The following is a 17,945-nucleotide window of genomic DNA, read 5'->3' as shown; positions in this document are numbered from 1 at the left end:
TTTAATTCAGCACAGGAGAGAAACTGTGCCTGAAGAGAAATTGCACTACAAACCTTACCAAAGTTCCAGTGCCAAACATTTTGGGATAGAGTATAAAACGTGCTTAAAATTTGGGTTGTAGAAGAATCTTAGAGAAAGTAGAATAGTCAAATTGTACTGGTCCCCAAGCCTGTATGTATTTAATGTTTTGTAGTGGCTTCAGGCAGCTAGACAGTATATGTAACTTAAATTTTCCCCCATTCCCTAAATGAATGTATTGGTTTAAAAATTGGGCAAGGATAGGTTTCCTCATCACTTTAGACTTAAACAAAATTTATTGGGAAATCCATCTAGTCCCAAACAAAGGCTATTGAAAAATATCCCAAACCCCAGGCACTGAGAAGAGAATGGGAATTTCTACACCAGACTGGCTGTACCATCATAGAGTCCTGCCTTTTAATCTCCATGGAGCATCTGCAATATTCCAGATACTGATTGACAAAATTCTTAGAGCACACACTAGATATTCTGCAGCATACCTTGATGTAATATTTTCTGTGTCAACCTGAACTGACAGCTGACTCAGTTAAGTACAAGCTAAGTATAACAAAAGCCTGCTATCTGGTCAGTAATATCCATGGACTGAAAATGTCGACGCAGTAAAAATAATTGGCCCATGCCAACAACAAAAAAGTAAGATAATGTTTTTTGGGGCCTAGGTAGCAATTATAATAAATTTGTCTTTATTTTAGTACTATAGGTTGACCCCTGACTGACCTGTCTACAGGTAAGCTTCATTGAACATAAAATAGACTAATGAAATTGAGAATACTGTGTTCAGAGCCCATACTTGTAGCAGCTGACTTCTCAGTACATTTCTTAGTACACACAGATGCCTCTGGGGCATGCATATGCACAGTCTTACTGCATGCTGTAGATGGGGAAAGAATACCCCATATGTTCTGTTAACTAGAAAACTAAATAATACAGAAAAGTGCTGCTCAACTATTGAAAGTGTGTGGCTCCTAAGAGGGCCATCACCATCCTTAAGTACTATCTTTTGGGCAGGGAGCTTATGCTTGTAATATACAATGCCCCACTAGTGTATACCAACTCAAGCATCGCAGTGAACATTGACCCTACAGCCCTTTCATTTAAAGGTTATATATTGGCTGGGCCGCAGCCATTGCCACATAAATGCAAATGAGCTGTCCCAGGCCTACAATCCATCTTACTGAGTCTGAAACTGGTGGTTCCATGCTGTTGGGGGAGTGGTGCGGTTCTATAGCATAGTTATGGTACTCTCTTTGAGGATTTAAAGATGCCAACTCTAAAACAGGCAGGCAAAAAAAAAAGTTAGAGAGACAGCTGCAGATAGGCCTGTTTAAGGCTCAGTGCCATGGTACTAGTTAGATTTGCAGCCTTTGGGTTTGAAGAGGGTCCCAGAAGGACTCTAGAAGGAGTGACATGTACTAGAATGAATGCAGCCGGGAATGTGTTCCTCGGGAGGCTAGAAGCTGATACCCTTTAAAGAAGATGCCTTTTTGATATATGGCTGCTGCTTGGAAAAAAGTGTAGGGGGGAGGAACTTCAAGTTAACCCTGCCTGCGAAGAACTGTGAGGAAGGTATTTCAGGTTATCCTTACCTGTGAGAGATGCTACTAGAGCTTAGCTCAATCTTGTGAGATCTCTGTAAGGATTATTAGTTTATTTGCTGGATCCCTTTGTGTAGGGGATACTTCATCTCATTGCAAAGAAGCACTGTATATGTTTTGATTTTTATAAATCCTGCAAAGTGTGAACATTTACCAGAGAAAGTGTTTGAGACTGCAGCTGACTGAGTACGACATACTAAACTTCCTTTGTAAAGTCTACTGTTCCTTTTTGGTAAACAATTTTATAAATAAGTAAACCTGAACTTTAGACTAGGAAGCTGCCTCCAATGACTGATTTGTTACAAGTAAAACCATGTAGTACTACATATACATATGTATTTATATGTATAAATGTGTGTAGTATATATATATATATATATATATGTATATGTATATATATATATATATATATATATATATATATATATAAATATGTATGTGTGTGTGTGTGTGTGTGTAATACACACACACCTGTTTGTGCATATGTACAAATGCACACGCACACATATATCTGTATGTGTGCATGCAGGTATGTTAATGATCCTTTAAATGTCAGCCCTCAGCCACCTCTGATGACTGATTCATCAGCCTTTTTTTTGTCCTTAGTACTACTGTCTGTATTACCCTAAACCTCTTTGTAAGGGCACCTGTCTTCATTGAGATGTTTCATTATCAGAGACCCTCCGCTTAGGGATGATGCCCAAAGTCAAGAGCTACACAGTTGAAACTGGCCATCTATGCAAGTTCAAAATTCTTTTTTATTACTTCTACATGGGATGGCTCAGTTAATTGCTTTGTTGCCTTTTAGCAAGAGGTTTTCTAGTCTGGATCTTAGCTGAGGAGCCTTCTTTGTGAAGTTTACATGTTCTCTCTGTCAGTACATGAGTTTTCTCTGGGTGCTCCGATTTCCTTCCACATTCCAAAGACATGCAGTAAATGGTTTGGCAACTCCTAAACCGTCCATAGGCGAGTGTTTGCATGCATGTGTGATATGTAAGAGAGACTTGGCACTCTACTTCCCCTTCTACCATACCAGGTATGCTGTGTGGATGGTTGCAGCTGTTCACGGGCTTGTTGTAGGATTTCACAAACAAATTCCCTATCTTTTGTAGATTTAGTACCTGGCAGGGCCTGCAAAGATGCATGCTTCCATATATCTTTTTTTCTGTCTTGGTGCAGAGTATTGCTTGGCAGCCCTCAGCCCACACCTCTTGACCTGTCCTTCTGACTGAGCAGCCCCTGACCTCTGCCAGGTAGCACTGAAGTGGTGGGACCTACCCACCACTTTCTGTCTGGGATGAGCAAGCCAACATTGTTCATTCCCAATCTTCTGACAGCTCATCCAACAACATAGTTGAATCGATCCCAGGTTGCTGGGCTTCGAGTCAGTTCTCTGTCTTAGTCCTTGAGTCAGCTTCATATTTCTAAATGTAGCCATCTATGGTGTACTCAGTCCTTCTTCCATTTGAAGGACGTTGAGGGGAGTTTGTCTGCTGATGTATTCAAGCTGCATTTTATATCTGTTGTACTTCTAGCTTTAATGCCCTAATATGTGTTCTTATAAAGAAAGAAACACAATGAAGGCTTTGGATTAGATTATTTACTTGGTATATTTGTTTTAACTACTGATGTGCTAACTTTGTTTCCCTTTATTGAATAGAAAATGCATTTTTGCCTGTGTTTATGTTAAGACTGCTTTAAAATGACTTGTATGTAGCTATTCTGCTTGGGTCTTCCCATTCTGAAAGTGTAGCTGGCTTGGTAAGACTTAAGCTGGTAATTAAAACATAACTAAAGAAGTAAAGTATTTCATTTCTGTTTGTTATTTAGATACACTGGATAAGCAACTCCATTTCTACATTCACAAACCAGGGAAATTATCTTACACAGTGGTAACAGAATGGCAATTTTTTAACTTAAAAAAACACAAATACGTGAGTGTGGAGACTGCCGACAAGTATTAAACAGTAAAGGTTTAAGTGTGCAGTGCAGATACTTGAAAGATATACAACAGGAATGATCTTTGGCAAATCACAACATTTATCACTGAAGATCAAGACAGCTGAGAACATAACTATGAGTAATTATTTTCATAAATGGGTGAAAAATTATAAGAAACATTTTAACTTGTTGAAATCACTTAAGCCTAGGTCCAGTGCTTGATTAAGTCTAAACCTTAACGTATGGGTTTTAACAGGCAGAGTAGCTATTCAGCTATGAGTTGACACATTGACTGTAAAGCATGATTTCATTTGAAAAGCCTCTTTTTGGTGGGGTAGAACTATATATGGCTACAAAATAACACAGAGTGATTTCAGTTATATCTGAAGCATTTCCACTCTGATTTTGCCAGCTTATATACAGTCAGGCTATTAGGGCTTGACTTGAAAGCCAAATGGGAGCAAGATAGATGTGCTGAAATGGAATGCTGAGATTTAGTCAGCATTAAGAGATGAACAATGTAGATGGAGAAGCACAAGTGAAAACACATCAGAAGCAAATAAGTGTGTTAGCAAGGGAGATTGAGTAAACTTTAAATGACTTTTGTCTGAAAAAGAGGAGCAGACAGAGAACTGGGAAGAGAGGAAACGGTTACATTCTATAAACAGGTCAGAGGAAGTATTTCTGGAGTGCAGTAGTGAAAGCATTCTACATCGGATGTTTTTTTAAGATCTAGAGGGTCATTCCACGTTGTGAAAATGAGATGCCAAGGTGCACTTAATCCTAAGGTTGTCTGAATTTGCATGATGTCCTTTTGTCCATGGGGTTTTTTTTTTGACAAGTACCACAGTTTCACCCCTCATTTATTTATTTATTTTATTTATATTTTGTTTACCAGGAAAGTCTTACTGGTTTGTCAAAGAAAACCCCTTTTTAGCAGAGGCCTGTGGAGGAAAGCTCTAGTTTACAAGAAAGAACATTTAAAATGTGTTAAACACTGGAGTAGTAGTAATACAGGAATAACTTGTATAACATAAATTAAACAATGTAGTAAATGATATAAGACATTCTTTGAGGTCAACATTACAGTCAAGATAAATATTTATTTACATTAATTACACATCCGGAAGACATGCTGTTTTGTGAAATGATCATTTTCTAAGTTGCCTCTGTGAGTCTATGTGTTTGTAGTTTGTCTACACACACATATACACATTTGCACATATACTGTGATGGACTGGCCTTCTGTTCAGAACTAATTCTGTTCTCTTGCTTTCTAAAATAGGTTCCTGCTGCCCGTAACCCTTAGGATAAATTGGATGGCAGAGAATGAATAAATAAATTAGGGGAAAGAAGAAAATATGGCAGTTTGAGTTACGATATGTTGACGATCAGATAAACTAGTTTAGCTGGGGGTATTGTATTCTGAATATTTGATAATCAAAAGCTAGTAGATGAGTCTGCATTTATAAGGGGAAGCCACATAATTTGCTTATGTAACTGGCATTGATTAATAAAAAGCCACATCATTTGCTTATATAAAGGTCGTTGATAAGTTAGCTTGGTAGCAGCCGAATTCGGCCACTGATTGTCATAGGTAACATTCTAACTAGAATGCAGGTGAGCGGTAGCAGTGCTGAAGACAGAGATAGTATGTGCGAAGGAAGGATGAATAGAGCCTGTGGCAGTAGCTGGCAGAGTGATGATAGTTTCACAGGTAACATCTTGCTTAGTACTTGTATGCCTTACATATCTTTGGAATTATTTGTCCGTGTCCTATCATGCCCAGGTATTTAAGAGGTTGCGTTCATGATGATGAGTTTTAGTAGATTTTCACTGGTAGAGGAGGACCAAGGTGTCAGCCTGAGACTGGAGCCAAAATGCATTACACAAGTTTTAGAAGTGTTAAGAAGAACTTTATTGTTTGTGCATCACTAAGTCATGACAAAAGAATAATTCCTTAGAAAGCTGTGTATTGATGGATTCCAGTGAATTAAAACTTAAGTGAATTTGGATTATGTGGGCTCAACTGATCTTGAAGATTTTATAACTTACAACTTACATTTGTATGGAAATTTCCCCTTACTTAACCCAGGTTCTGTCTTTCAGTCTCATTCATTCATTTTGGTCTGCTTAAAAAGTCTCAACTTGGGTAAAATATATTCATTCCAATGAGACATTCTCAGAGATAGATGATCATGGCATTAGATGGGTTAAATCTGTTTGTGTATTTTTATTATAAATAAACTACGTATATTTACATTTCCGTGCCAACTGTGGATTACATTTGCCTGTATCAAAGGGTATTGGAGAGAGTTGAAGTGCCATTATTATTTATACGGAGGAGAGCCTTTATTGTTACCGGTTAAAGTCGCTGGTGGATTTCTATCGTGAGTTGTTTGCTTCTCTTTGGTTACCTGCTGTATAATTACCTGAAATTTGCAAGATCTTGTTATAAATAATGAGAAGAACTCAGTATGTTTTTGTAGTTGATGAATAGTATGAAACCAAGATGAAAATACAGGAAAGAGGAACGTACCAGCATGGATGACAAGATAAAAGTGTTGCACACTTTAATAAAAACAATAAAATAGATGAGAATAACTGCTTTCTGCTTTTTCCAAGATGGCTGCACACTGATCAACAGCTTAATATCAACTCTCCCAGTGTGAAAAAAGAAACAGATTAGATAAGGCACAGTAATACTGCCTAGATACCAGCAAAAAAGAAACTTGAAGAGCCTGAAAAAAAAATCAACTAGAAAAGGTGAGGAGAAAAGAGCAACTCTGAAGAATCCTGCATCTGTTCAGCAAAAAGTACTTCAGGCACCAGCTTTTGTACAAGAGATGGCTTCCAGTAATTTAGAGGAAGAGTTAAGTCAAATGTGCTCAGAGTTGATTAAAATAAGTGAAACATTGAAGGTGTATGTCAACTCAAATAACAAAAGGCTGGAAAAATAGGAGAAGCTTTAAACCGCTATTCAGATGAACTGATAAAACCTGCAAAAATCAGAGGTCAGAATGAAAAAAAAAGGCTTGCTGAGCATGAGACTACTCGAGAAAAGCTGATTCAAAAAATGGTTGTTATTGGACACAGCAAGAGATTGTATGCTGTACCAGAGAAACTCGAAGGAACAGATTGTAAAAACACAAAGAAGTAACTGGACTGGTATTCCACAGCAGGATTTGTTAATTAACCTGGCAATGAGAAAGCAGCCAATACCCGTATTAGTAAAGATGCAATCATACCAGCAGAAAGAGTTAATCCTGACCAAACTTGTGTTAGAAGAGCAAAATATTAAATATTGGAGGCAGTAGAGTATTTGTGGAATGTGATTGCTTCTCTTCTGCCTGGGTGCGCAGTGAATAAAGCTATCCTGGCAATCATGGAATGTCAGGAGGCAGGTGTGAGATTCAAGCTGCTGTATCCGTCTGGCTTCAAAATGTTTTTCCTGGAGGATCAAGGTCAGGCTAAAGAGGAAATACAAAAGTTTGTCCAGCAAAGGGTGAGCCATCAAACTTAAGTGGGCTCTGCTTCTCATTCTTCTAATAGTAAGGCTTATAGACTTTCCTGGTGAAACATTTTCCAATGTTCCAAAGGAAATGAACAGTAGTTGGCTAGAAGAATCAGGAATACATTGGACATGGACCAAAGTCTGGGATTGTGAGATGGAGGTGAACAGAAAGAAGGCTGGTATCACTGGAATTGGTGAATAAATATGAGACTATGAAGGATTGATTACATTTGTGAAATATGGTGTTACAAGAAAAAGCGGCTAGGAAAGATTTGATTGTTGTTGATTTTGTTGCATTTGTTGGGGGTCTGACTGGTATATGTCCCATTTCATGTCATTAATGTTTGGAAGGACACTAAAAGGGAAAAAAAAAACAGAGGGAGAAAGCAGGAAAAACTAACTGTAAGTAAAACAATTTTTTGAGTAAAACTTTTTATGATATTAATTGCATGTTATAACAATCACTGAAAATTCTTAATTATATATGTGATATAGATAATAAAGTAAACAGCTTTTTCTCTCTCTTTTTAGTTTTCAGAAATGTAGACACAGTGTAAAAAGAGAAGAACTAAAGCATGTTTAAGTCATTAAGTTGTAATCTTGGACTGTTGGGGGTCAGGGTGGAATATAAAAGTGCAATGGTTATAATATATGCATAATAGAAATGTTTTCTTTTACTTTTGCATAAGTGAGTGTCTGTGTTAATGCTCTTGGCTTAATCTAATGATAGTTTTTTGTGAATGCAAATGGGTTTAAAAACTGAGAGACCACAATGTAATTAATAGTTTTCTTTAAGCAAATAAATGTTTAGTACCAGTTGAGAAATCTGGAGCTGAAGGCAGCGGTTTTGTTCTTGTTTCTATGAAAACAAGCTGACTAAAGGTGATGACAGTAAATCAAGAGGTCTGCATATTATTTACTGAGAGAAACGTAAAATGAAAAGGTACAAGGGCAAGCAGTTCAGTAAAAAAATAAAGTTTGAAATTATTAGAAGTGAATTGGAGATAGCAGCTGCCTTTACTAAAACAGTGTATAATTTACTTTTAGTTCAAAATCGCCAGTGCACTTTTTTTTAATGCTAAAAGATAATGTTTTCTGAAAACATACAAGCTGTTTTTAACATCTGGGAGAAGAATAAAGACAAAGCAAGAACAAGCAGCAATTAGTGTATGTAGTAGGAGCACAGGCTGTAACATACATCTTAGCGTGGATAACTTTAATTTTAGATTAGGTTTTGCCTGGGTGTGTAGTTGTCCATAAGGGACAATTGTTTCTGTCAGGAGGGTTTAGTTTCGTTATTTGAAGACAAACATAGTTTTATGTGTTTGTTTTACGTTAATAGGTTCTGGGGTGCGTTTAGTTTTTTTGTTGGAGGGTTTTCATTAAAATAAAAAGTCTTGTAAAATGTGAAAGAAGTTAAAATGGAGATTACAAGAAACAGTATAAAATATCAACTTGCCAAACATCAGTGGCTGCATGCAGCACAAAAGCTGGAAACAGATATTTAAAAAGCTGTCATATATAATAGATGGAATAATAACTTCTTATCATAATGGCTACTGTAAACAGGTCGACTTTAAAACATTGATTTACCATTTCGTTGACGTTCAAAACAGCGAGATGAAAACTTCGGAAGTTTACAGTCAGAAATTCCCAGAACATTGTATTTCCTCTCCAGGAAAGTAACCGCTTGGCCACCAACAGTAACATTACAAATGGAAGCAAATTACGTCCACCAAAGTGGGGGGCTTTGCCTGCCACCCCCCCCCCACTTAAATATTAAAACTCCAAGATCGCACTACAGCAAAGAAGGGGCAGAGTTCACCATGATAGCCAAGTGGTTACTTTCCCGGAGAGGAAATACAATGTTCCAATAGTTCGTAACTGTAAACTTCCAATGTTTTTGTCTCGTTGTTTTGAACGTTGACGAAAAAGTAAGTCAATGTTATGAAGGAGACCTCAGTAAACATATTATTTTGGAGCATGAATTGCCTCAAGGGTGCAGATAAAAAGGAAGGAGTATTGAGTTATGTTAAGAAATGCAGAAAGCAAATAGCAATGCTACAGGAGACACACCTGGAAAGAAACAAAAGATCAACCTGCCAAACATTAGTGGGTGCATGTAACACAAAGGCTGGATATAGACAAAGGGAAGGCAGAGTACTTATACTAGTTGCTAGAGGAGCTCCAGTAGTGAAAGAAGAGGACAAAAAGATAATAATGGCAGATCTCTGGTAATAAAGGGCTAATAAGGGAAGAGGATTATGCTGCCATTTATTTATATTCCACCTAAAACTGCTATTATGAAGTTTAAGAAAATTTTGGGAGAAATCTGCTTTCAACAGGGAATATTATAGGTGGTGACTGGAACTTGATTTGCAACAGTGATGATGTCTCTGGGGGACTCTAGAAGGGAAAATACAACAAAAGAGAATACTGAAGAAATTTATGAAAATATATAAGACTTGAATTCAGTAGTACTTACTTGATGAGAATTTGCATATTATTCCTCAAGGTACAATAACTGGGCTAGACTAGACTGAAATTATATTTCACAGGAATGTCTTCGGAAGGCTTTGACACACATCCAATAACTTTTTCAGATCATGCATCAGTAACAACTAAGATAAAAATGCAGGGTAATGAAGTACAAATGAGACTGTTGCTGCCCCGCCTACCTGTTAAAAAAGAGGAATTTAAGGAATGGGTAGTGGAAATTATTATAGACTTATTGGGGAAAATAAAAATTTCCTCAGAAGTGATAGCAAGTGAGTGGAATAAAGTGAAAGTGGAGTTTAAAACTACGGTAGAAGTAAAGTGAAAGAGATATTGTTAAGAATTAACAAGAATTATTTAGAGGGGCTAACAAAGGTTAAAGTTGTGCAGAATAAAGGGGTGTCACAAAACAAGAAGAGGCACAAATGCAGAATGCTTAAGAGAAAATAAGGGAGCATCTGGACAATATGCATAAGTTTAGAAAGATTGCTGTTAATTGTTTATCGATAACTTCAGAGCACAGAAACTTTTAGGACAGTGGCTTGGGCAACAGAAAGTAGAAAGGGTTATTGCTAAACTGAGAGAACCTATAACAAGAAAAATAACCAGAGATCTTGTAGAGGTATTAGAGATATTCCAGACAACATTAATAGAGCAATGATTATGCAGATGGAAGCAGAATGTGATAAAATATCTCTGTTGCTGGTGGGTGTTCATGCAGAGAAAAGCATTTGATAGAATAACCTAGGATTTTGAATAGAGCAGTGGGAGCATTTGCATTCCCTGATACAATAGTAAGGATAATTAGACTGATATTTGAGGAATTGGAGGCAAAACTTAAAGTTGGAGGGTTTCTCTCTGATAAGTTGTGACTGAACAGAGGAACCAAACAGAGATGTTTTCTTTTCCCCATTGTTTGTGTTAGATTTAGAGCCATTGACAAAGAAAATAAGGGACTCAGAAATTCAAGGATATAATTGGTATGGTAATCAAGAAAAGATGGCTTTATTTGCAGACAATATTATTTTGTACCTTTTAAAACCAGAAAAGGATATCTGTGTTGTGGAACATCTTGAGACTTTTCAGGTCTTTTTGGAATATAAAATTAATAAAGACACAACAAAGGCTATAGCTGTAAACTATGAATTCACACGTTAATTGGTTTAGTAATACCCATATTTATGAGGACATGATAAAATTACAGTGGATATAAAAAGTTTACACACCCCTGTTACAGTGCTGGGTTTTTGTGATATAAAAAAATTAGACCACAATAAATCATTTCAAAACTTTTCCCACGTTTAATGTGACCTATAACCTGTACAATTCAACTGAAGAACAAATCTGTTAGAGGAAAAAATATAAAAAAATAAAAACGTACAGTACACACCGGTTGCACAAGTGTGCACACCCTAAAACAAATACTTTGTTGTGTGCGCACACCCTTAAACTAATACTTTGTTGAAGCACCTTTTGATTTAATTACAGTATTCGGACTTCTTGGGTACACACCTGCCATCAATTAAAGAGAGACTGATTAACTCCAAATAAAGTTCAGCTGGCCTAGTAGGAGTTTCCTGACATTTACTCAGTTGCCTGCTACAGCAAAAGCCGTGGTTCGTATAGAGCTTACAAAGCATCAAAGGCATCTCATTGCTGAAAGGTGTCAGTCAGGAGAAGGGTACAAAAAAATTTCCACAGTATTGGATATACCATGAAATACCGTGAAGGCAGTCATCAAAAAGTGGAGAAAATATGGGACAACAGTGACGTTGGAAAGAACTGTACGTCCCTCCAAAATTAATAAACAGTCAAGACAAAAACTAACCAGGGTGTCTGCCAAGAGACCTACAGCAACACTGAAGGAGCTGTAGGAATTTCTGGCAGGTACTGGTTGTGTACTACACTTGGCAACAATCTCCCATATTCTCCATATGTCTGAACTGTGGGGTAGGGTTGCAAGACGGAAGCCTTTTCTTACACAGAAAAACATCCAGGCCCAGCTAAAATTTGCAAAACAATACATCAAGTCTTTGGGAAAATATGTTATGGTCTGATGAGACCAAGGTTGAATTTTTTGGCCACAATTCCAAAAGGTACATTTAGCTTAAAAACTCTTTGCATCACCAAAAGAACACCACCCCCACAGTGAAGCATGGTGGTGGCAGTATCATGCTTTGAGGTTGCTTTTCTTCAGCTAGACATAGGGCTTTAGTCAAGATGGAGGGGAATCCAAATACCAGTCACTTTTGGTCCTAAACCTTCAGGTGTCTGCTAGAAAGCTGAAGATGAAGAAGGATTTCACCTTTCAACATGACAGTGACCTCAAGCATGCATCCAAATTAATTAGAATGGCTTCGCCAGAAGAAAATTCAAGTTTTGGAATGGCTCAGCCAGAGCCCAGACCTAAATCCAATAGAAAATCTGTGGGGTGACCTGAAGGAGGTTGTGCACAAGCGATGCCCTCACAATCTGATAGATTTGAAGCGCTTTTGCAAGGAAGAGTGGGCAAATATTGCCAAGTCAAGATGTGCCATGCTGATAAGACTCCTACCCAAGAAGACTGAGTGATGTAATTAAATTAAAAGGTGCTTCAGCAAAGTATTAGTTTAAGGATGTGCACACACAACAAAGTATTAGTTTAAGGTTGCGCACACTAATGCAACTAGCATATTGTATATTTTTTGTTTTTTATAATTTTTCTCTTAACACATTTGTTTTTCAATTTAGTTGTACAGGTTATAGGTCACATTAAAGGTGGGAAAAGTTTTGAAATGATTTATTGTGGTCTCATTTTTTTTTACATCACAAAAACCTGGCATTTTAACAGGGGTGTGTAAACTTTTTATATCCACTGTATGCATTTATGAGTATGGGTTTTATAAGCATTCTTTTGTGGCAGCTAAGGATATTTGGGAAGAGACTAAACAAAATATAATGCAAAAACTGAGAAACTGGAAGCTGCTATTTATGGACATAGTAAGATACAAGCAGTGAAAATGTTTTTAGTCTCTTTAGTTTTATATGCAGGTCAGGCATATTTCTATCAACCAGAGAAGGACTTGTGGACAGTAATTAGTTGAATGATATTTATCTGGGAAGGAGAGGATAAGGGTCAGTTGGGATAAGCTGATCTTTCCAGTAGAGCAATGTGGTTTTGGATTACTTGATATGAAGGGATATTTTACAGCTACACAGTTAAGGATGATATACATAATACAAGTAGAACGTTAGAATTCAAAATGGAAAGGAATGATGACAAAGCAGGGGGAGTATTCATGAAATAAGGAGAGAGAGGGAAATAATAGAGAGAGTGGGATTTTGGATGCATATCCTTGGTAGCGTTGTCGCCTCACAGTAAGACGCTGTCCGGTTCGATTCTCAGCTAAAGCGTCTTCTGTGTGGAGACATGCGTGAATGGGCATACCCTCATTGAAGGTTGTGCGTCAGAGCTGGCAACTCGGCACATAAAAATCTACTGCCAATCATTAGCGGACCGGAGTCCCGCTGTGGCGACCCCTAACCGGGAAAAGCTGAAATATACAACATCCTTAAGGAGAATATTAACCGCCATATATAATATTATACTCTTAAAGTAGCAGAAATTATTCTACAAACTAAGCCAAAATGAGAAAGGCGATTCTGCCATTAGGGATGACTGCAATTAGAGTTACAGAGAATAGGCGAGAACAGGCTGGAATTTACTCAAGAAAACTGGAAAGGAACCAAGGTATTGGGAGCAAATAACGTAGAGAAAGGTAGTAGAGTGGGACGAGATCAAGACACAATGTAGAGAGTTTGATTTTGACCTTGAATTGTTGGCTAGGCTTAAAATGTCCCTTCAGGGCAGTTAGTCTAGTATTCACCTGTGAACCTATAAACCTAAATCTTTTGGACTGTGGGCTAGAGACTGCCTTTCCTGTCACAGACTGATGTCAATATAGGCAAAGAGAAAAGGATAGGGAAATCCTAAGTGCAAGACTTACTCTGATAGAATTTGTAGCTGAATGTGGAAGAGAAGCTACTGATAAAAAAAAGGGATAATTAGTAGGGGAAATAAAGTATTGCACGAAAGCTATAGTACTCAATAAGAGATCAAAAAAGATTGAGAGGCTGGATAAACAGTTCACAGAGAAGCAATGGGGGAATGTATGTGTAGCTCTGAAATATGCAACAAAGTCTAGAAGATTTAGTAGTTTTGCTTGGAAGTGTTTTTGTAGGTGTTATTATATCCAAGCAGACTCAAAAGAATTTTTACTCGCGTACATGGCAAATGTTGGATATGTGTTGCGGAAACATGTTTTGGGAGTGTAATAAGTTGTCAGACTAGAAATTCCCTACAGAGTACTGTTGTCAGAAATATTGGGTGAGCAAATGGGTGTAACTAAGGCAATGATTTTTTTGAGCTGTGATATAGGATCAGAATTCCCTAGGCATAGTAAGACCTTGTTAAGTGTAATTCAGGTGGCTGCCAAAAAATCAGTTACTAGAAAATCAAAATCTAAACCAGCTGTACTCGAAGTAGTGAATATTGTAACTGGGATAAAAGAACTGGATGTGGGATCTTTAGAAAAGGTTGGGGACAGATTACACAGAAAAATGGAAATTTTGGGAACATACATGCAGAATAATGTTTTTGAGGAGGAGTGATCGTTAAGGGAAGGCAGACATTGATCAGTATATATAATGTTAGATTGATGATAATTATTTAAAAGAATATATGGAATGTATAATGTTTTTAACTGTGATCATGTTGGCATGGTTTGTTTTCTGTTATATAAATATAGGTTTGCCTATGTCTTAAGTGATTATTCAATAAAGGTGTTAAAAAATAGCAACTTTCGTCTCATGACCATCACATACGACTGACACTTCATCCGACTGTTGAAGGAATATTTGCAATCACTTTAAATAGTAAGAAATTATATGATGAAAGTCATGTGACAAAAATCCCTTCTTAATATTTAAAAACCCTTTGCTTTTTGAACAACATTTAAAATTCACAGATGAATTCAGACCAATATCTGATACAAGTGAACATCAACAAAACATAATGTCACAGAGTTGCGTATTAACACGTCACAACAGATTATCGCCACACTTAGCATTTTTGCAGTAGAAGAGCATATAGCATTTCATTTTCTTTACAGTTGCATCACGTCCATCATCATTACTTATAAAGACTGCAGCATTAATCAGTAAACTGCTAAAATGTACTTGTGTGCAGGAAGCAGTGTAAAATGATCAGGTGGCATTCATCATCAAAATGTCAGAAATCATTGATCACAACAGAATCTAACCAAAAATTACAGCTAATTGCCAGTCTGTCTGTAAGCTAACATTGCTTTTAGAAACATCAGAATCCAAAAGCACATGCTGCTTTTTTGCCTCTCTCACTGTTCGTATACCACCTGTTACTAACCTCTGCTTCTGTCATCACTGTTTGTATATTACCTGTTACTAACATCTGCATCTGTCATCACTGTTCGTCTACTACCTCCTGTTACTAACATCTGCATGTGCCATCACTGTTCGTATACAACCTGTTACTAACCTCTACTTCTGTCATCACTGTGTGTATACTACCTGTTACTAACACCTGCATCTGTCATCACTGTTCGTCTACTACCTCCTGTTACTAACATCTGCATCTGCCATCACTGTTCGTCTACTACCTGTTACTAACATCTGCTTCTGTCAACCCTGTTTGTATACTACCTGTTACTAACTTCTGCTTCTGTCATCAGTGTTAGTCTACTACCGGTTACTAACATCTGCTTCTGTTATCACTGTTCATCTACTACCTGTTACTAACATCTGCCTGGCTCACTGTTTGTATACTACCTGTTACTAACATCTGCTTCTGTCGTCACTGTTCATATACTGTTACTAACATCTGCATCTCTCATCACTGTATACTACCTGTTACTAGCGCCTGCTTCTGTCATCACTGTTCATCTACTACCTGTTACTGACATCTGCTTCTGTCATCACTGTTTGTCTGTGGCCTGTTACTAACATCTACTTGGCTCACTGTTTGAATACTACCTGTTACTAAGCTCTGCTTCTGTTATCACAGTTTGTGTAGTACCTGTTACTAACATCTGTTTCTGTTTTCGCTGTTTTGACACTTGCCCTTATCTCCTGAATGTGTCTGTACTCGGAAATCGCATTAATACATTTGTAGTATCTGCGTCGTGATTTTTCTTTTGTTTGCAGTCACCTTCTCTCTCTAAATTGTTACCACAACAATGTGAGAATTTTAATTGTAGTTAATTACTCTTGCATCTGCAAGTGTCTATGTAACAGCTTTGCTAAACATTGTGTTGTACATGCATCTTACCTTTGACCCAGGTTATGGCTAAAAAAGGGTTGTCTGATATGTTTACTTACCTGGTTAAAAAATGCAAAAGGAATAAATACAATGACTATGCGTTAGGAAGTTTTGACCCAAGAAGTTTCATCCTGTTTACACTGAGTATCCCTCTCCCCATTTACTGTGTGTGATCCTAAAAGTGATTATACTGGCAGTGAGTACTTAACTTCACACTGTAGTGCTGGCAGGTGAGTCCTGCTTAGTAATGTTTGATTTTGACATTCAGTGTGTCATAAAAATGTCAAACATATTATTACCATTATCATGTTGACTCACCAAATAAATTCAAGTACAGTTAAAGAAGTTCAAAATCGCAAACTCCATGTAGCTTTTCCTATTGCACACTTTTGAGAGAGTATAGGGCAAATTTTTCTTGAGTATGTGGTTTGAGACAAAAGAGTCATAATGTAACATAGTCACTATATGCCTTCTGGTTATTATCATATACTACCGGGTGAACTACATAAAAGGTAAGGAACTGAGCTCAGCACAATGATAGAGTAACCATATGCAGTACTAGCAACCCAGCATTTTTTCAGTACTGCACAGAAATAAAAAAAAAAATAGAATTGGTCATCATGGAGTAGGAAGAAGAAAGTCCTCTTACTTTTAGTGTACTGTCAGATGTCAGTGAAAGATGAGTAGCTAGAAATCACCAGTACTTGTTTAGCTACGTGTATCTGTTTTCATTTTTGAGCAATAGCAGACATTAATGTATCTTCTCTACTGTTGATGTTTTTTTTAACCCTACCCAGGTACTCTCTCTTCAAATTTCATTTTATGTTTGTATCCTCAGGCAAAGCCTGAAAATTGTTCACTTGCATAAGTGTTGTATCCTGGTTAACAAATACAAAATAGAATAAAATAAATTGCACGGATAAAATGGGAAAAATGTGAGCTGTACTCCCCCAGCTGCCACATCACAGTGATATTTCCAGTATAAGAAATAAGTTGAATAATTACATGTCTTAAGAGTTTACAGATAGACATAACAAAAAAAAGTATATGCAGAATAAGTTACTTGTCTTAATGTAATTACTTCCATGCCTCCTGTGAAGGGACTAAACTCTTGCCACTATATTGCTACTAATAGCTGTTAAAAGAAACAGTAAAATATCAAATAATGTGACTGCAATTTTTAAACTGCTAAATAGCATATCCATATGGAATAATAAACTCGTACTTGGGTATGTAATATACTTTCAGTTTTTTAATTTTTAGTAGGGCTGAGACAGTGATTAAGAAAGATTGTTTGTTTGTCTCTTCTAGGTGCCGCAGACAGCATCGGTAAGGCTTATGCAGAGGAGCTGGCAGGTCGAGGCATCAACATTATCCTCATTGGCCATCAAAACAGCACTTTACAGATCATAGCCAAGAACCTTTCAGAAACCTTCAGTGTTGAGGTGGTTGTTATTGAAACTGATTTAAGCAGTGGCCGTGACGCTTATTCCCCCATAAGAGAAACTCTGAGGGATAAAGAGATAGGCATCTTAATAAACAATGTCAATGTGCGCTGTGAATACCCACAGTATTTTACTCAAGTACATGAAGACAGACTTTGGGATATCATTAACGTTAACATTGCTGCAGCAAGCATGATGGTGCATATTGTGCTACCGGGAATGATAGACAGGAAAAAAGGTGCCATTGTAAACATTTCTTCTGGTTCATGCTGCAAACCTTCTCCACAGAAAACAGCTTATTCTGCATCAAAGGTGAAGAGTGTTTTATTTTGTATTGTTTCAACCTCTTTGTCTCTTAGACTGTTTGTGGATACCATCAGATAGTAAGTAATAAGAGATGTAAATAAATTATAACTAGAGTGTGGCAGGCCTTCAGAGCCCCATTGTGCTACCTCATGAACTGAGAGTAACTAAATGCAATACATGATCGGATGAGAAAAGTTCCATCCTTGCTAGATTCTAGGTCTGATACCACAGATATTATAACTGCTGTTTGCAAGGCTTCCTGAACCCTCTTCCTA

General features: G+C 37.2%; 1 protein-coding gene across 1 annotated transcript in view; it reads left to right on the top strand.

Annotated features, from left to right (window-relative positions):
• Positions 1-17,945, top strand: part of HSDL1 (hydroxysteroid dehydrogenase like 1) — a 327,456-nt gene that overhangs the window by 178,012 nt on the left and 131,499 nt on the right. The window contains exon 3 of the mRNA XM_044081942.1: positions 17,231-17,676. Within this exon, the coding sequence (XP_043937877.1) occupies positions 17,231-17,676 (446 nt within the window). The remainder of the gene's footprint in view (positions 1-17,230; positions 17,677-17,945) is intronic.

This window comes from Protopterus annectens, chromosome 8.part1, assembly GCF_019279795.1.
Source record: "Protopterus annectens isolate FY-2018-M chromosome 8.part1, PAN1.0, whole genome shotgun sequence".
Lineage (NCBI taxonomy): Eukaryota > Metazoa > Chordata > Ceratodontiformes > Protopteridae > Protopterus > Protopterus annectens.
Note: the sequence above shows the minus strand (reverse complement) of the source record. Positions and strands in the feature narration are given on the sequence as shown.